At 36.5% G+C, this 2,542-nt stretch overlaps 1 protein-coding gene across 1 annotated transcript; it reads right to left on the bottom strand.

The window, feature by feature from the left end:
* Positions 1-426: 426 nt before the first annotated feature.
* Positions 427-1,984, bottom strand: LOC144998507 (germacrene A hydroxylase-like). Its single transcript, XM_078958253.1, has 4 exons — positions 1,831-1,984; positions 1,610-1,718; positions 1,406-1,528; positions 427-1,295 (listed from the first exon to the last, which is right to left on the bottom strand). The coding sequence occupies exons 1-4, from the start codon at positions 1,976-1,978 to the stop codon at positions 1,232-1,234; spliced, it is 444 nt and encodes a 147-aa protein (XP_078814379.1). The 5' UTR covers positions 1,979-1,984; the 3' UTR covers positions 427-1,231.
* Between the last annotated feature and the right edge of the window lie 558 nt (positions 1,985-2,542).

The following is a 2,542-nucleotide window of genomic DNA, read 5'->3' as shown; positions in this document are numbered from 1 at the left end:
AGAAACACAAACACATGAACACACAAGATTGCACAACATCAACAGCTCTTATTGATTAAGAACCAGTTGGTTTTCAAGAAAACTTACAACTGAACCTCACTACAATAAATTGTGCTCTCTGCAAGGAACCTCACTACAAACCACTCATCTAACCTGCTCTCAACTCGACGAACAAAGATCAGAAAGTAAAACTCAAGAACATCTAACCCTACTAACGAGAGAGAGAGAAATATATGTATGAAGAAGAATGTGTGTGTATGTATCTACAGTTTCCACCCAAAGTATCATTTATACATCTACACAAAAAACCGGATCAACCATTTGAATTTGGGTCGGATATAACCCGCATGTTTCTTACTTTTACCACTTTATTAGCCCCACTCAAACACATAAAATACACACAATAAAACCTCATGCACCAAACCATAACAAACACAACACACAATCTATATAAAAATAAATAACAAAATAAATATTAAAAAGGATACAAAAATGTTGCATTTGAAGATAAAAGATCGTTTTCTACTTCACCCGGCAAAAAGAAAGGAACCGTGTGTTGGAAAATATGTAATTATCATTATCCATTTTAACTACACAGTATACCTACTAAGAAGACAAAACAATGGTTAAAATAAGTTTTGCAATTTCATAATCCAAGGCATCTACAGAAATACTTGATTTTGACAATAGTATTAAAAGCTTGGTACTAAAATTAACCCAGATTTTCTATGAACAGCAGCGCCGAAGCACTCCGACATATCTAAATCTTCATTCTTTTCCCCATCGGGAAGTTTCCAGTTGAAGTTATAAAGTATATTAGCGAGAGGGAGCCTAATATTGGCTAAACCTAGGCCAATTCCAGGTCACATTCTTCTCCCAGCCCCAAATGGTAGATACTCATAGTCTTCACCGAGGATATTAGTGGGATTGTTTTCAAACCTCTCTGGTATAAAACTTTCAGGATCATTCCAGTATTCTGGGTCCCTGTTTATTGCAAAGACATTGATAATAAGTTTGGTTTTCTTTGGAATATCGTACCCAGCCAAAACACATGTCTCCCTAGCCTCTCTTGGCATAACTAAGGGTATCGGAGGGTGTAACCTTAATGTTTCTTTGATTACTTGGTTTAAGTAGCTGAGATCTTGAATATCTTCTTCTTGGATCTTTTCTTTTCCATTTAGCACTTGCCTCAATTCAGTTTGTAGTTTCTCCAGTACTCTGGGACTTCTTATCACTTCTGAAAGAGCCCATTCAATTGTAGCAGCTGACGTGTCCGCACCAGCTCCAAACACATCCTGTAGTATTTCATCCAACGATATATATATAGTTACACCGAATGAAAATGATGTATGAGAGATTGATCGGTCTCTCTGACCCTGATGATCGAATATCTTGAACAAGATACCATGACTCCTCCTCACGAAGAGACGGAAAAGACTTCACTTTCTTGGCACTCAAGAGCTCCATGGTGCAAAGCCTACGCAATTGCCTCCAGTACTCACCATAGGGAGAAAAGATGATATCTGTGCTGTGATATACAACAATTTCAGCAGTTAAATTATGGGGCCTATCGGCAAACGTCAAATCATAAGCTGTCAAAACCTCCTACGCCAATTTTGGGGGGGACACCACGATTGTGGAGACCTCGCCAAATCGTAGATGCAAAAAAGTACTATACTTCCTGGCTAAGTTTGTAATACCACGATGTGACAACGTACCTATATAAGTTTGTCAGAAGATGTGTATTTTTTTAGTCATAAACAAACAGAATAACGTGCTGCATGAGTGGAAGTTATGTGTGTACATGCGGGGAGAAACAATCGTACGTACCATTCAAATGATGCATGTGTCCGATGATGGGAAGTCCCCATGGCTCAGGAGGGAGGTTTCTCTTGGGTGTCTTACGGGTTGCAATAAACTTAAAAAGAAAGAAGATTACAGTGGCAAGGGCTATGGAAGTGATGAGATAGATTTCCATTGTAGACATAGATGATACACTCGTTAAATGAGCACTTAAGTTCTTAAATAGCTGAATTGCTGGAGCAATATTTGGTATTCGTAATTTTTGAAAAAGACATGAATATTAATAATGAGAACAACTTGTACTAGAGACTACTATTAACAGGTCTTCAACGACGGAATCATCAATCTCTACCTAATTAATTGCTTTTAGCGATGGACTTGGGAGGGACCAGCGACGAAACTTTAATATAATTCAAATTTGGGCTTTGACCTTGATGGCTCTGATGGCTTTGCAATATTTCATCAAGTCTTTGGGTTGCTTGTCATTTTTTCGCATTTAATTTCATTTAGTTAACATGTCCTATTCTTGAAAATTATCAAGTTATTTATCCATCCATGAAAAGAATTGAATAAGTGACGATTATGAAAATCATTCAAGCAGGCGCAAGACATGTTATAAACTGAAAAGTATAACTAAAGAAAATTCTTTCATGTAACAATTGATATTTAATAAAATGTAATATAGTTATCCTATTTTTTTAACAATAAATTTATTAGGTTGTACAAGATGTTAGAAAAA

This window comes from Lactuca saligna, chromosome 5 (genome assembly GCF_052625555.1).
Source record: "Lactuca saligna cultivar CGN05327 chromosome 5, ASM5262555v1, whole genome shotgun sequence".
Lineage (NCBI taxonomy): Eukaryota > Viridiplantae > Streptophyta > Magnoliopsida > Asterales > Asteraceae > Lactuca > Lactuca saligna.
The sequence above is the reverse complement of the archived record's forward strand: the minus strand, read 5'-3'. Positions and strand labels throughout refer to the sequence as shown.

Coding starts and splice junctions, on each gene's coding strand:
- LOC144998507 (XM_078958253.1), bottom strand. CDS start 1,978: ATGGAAATCTATCTCATCACTTCCATAGCCCTTGCCACTGTAATCTTC. Junction 1,529..1,609: donor GTGTCCCCCCCAAAATTGGC/GTAGGAGGTTTT, acceptor TGTATATCACAG/CACAGATATCATCTTTTCTC. Junction 1,296..1,405: donor CTTCGTGAGGAGGAGTCATG/GTATCTTGTTCA, acceptor GAAATACTACAG/GATGTGTTTGGAGCTGGTGC.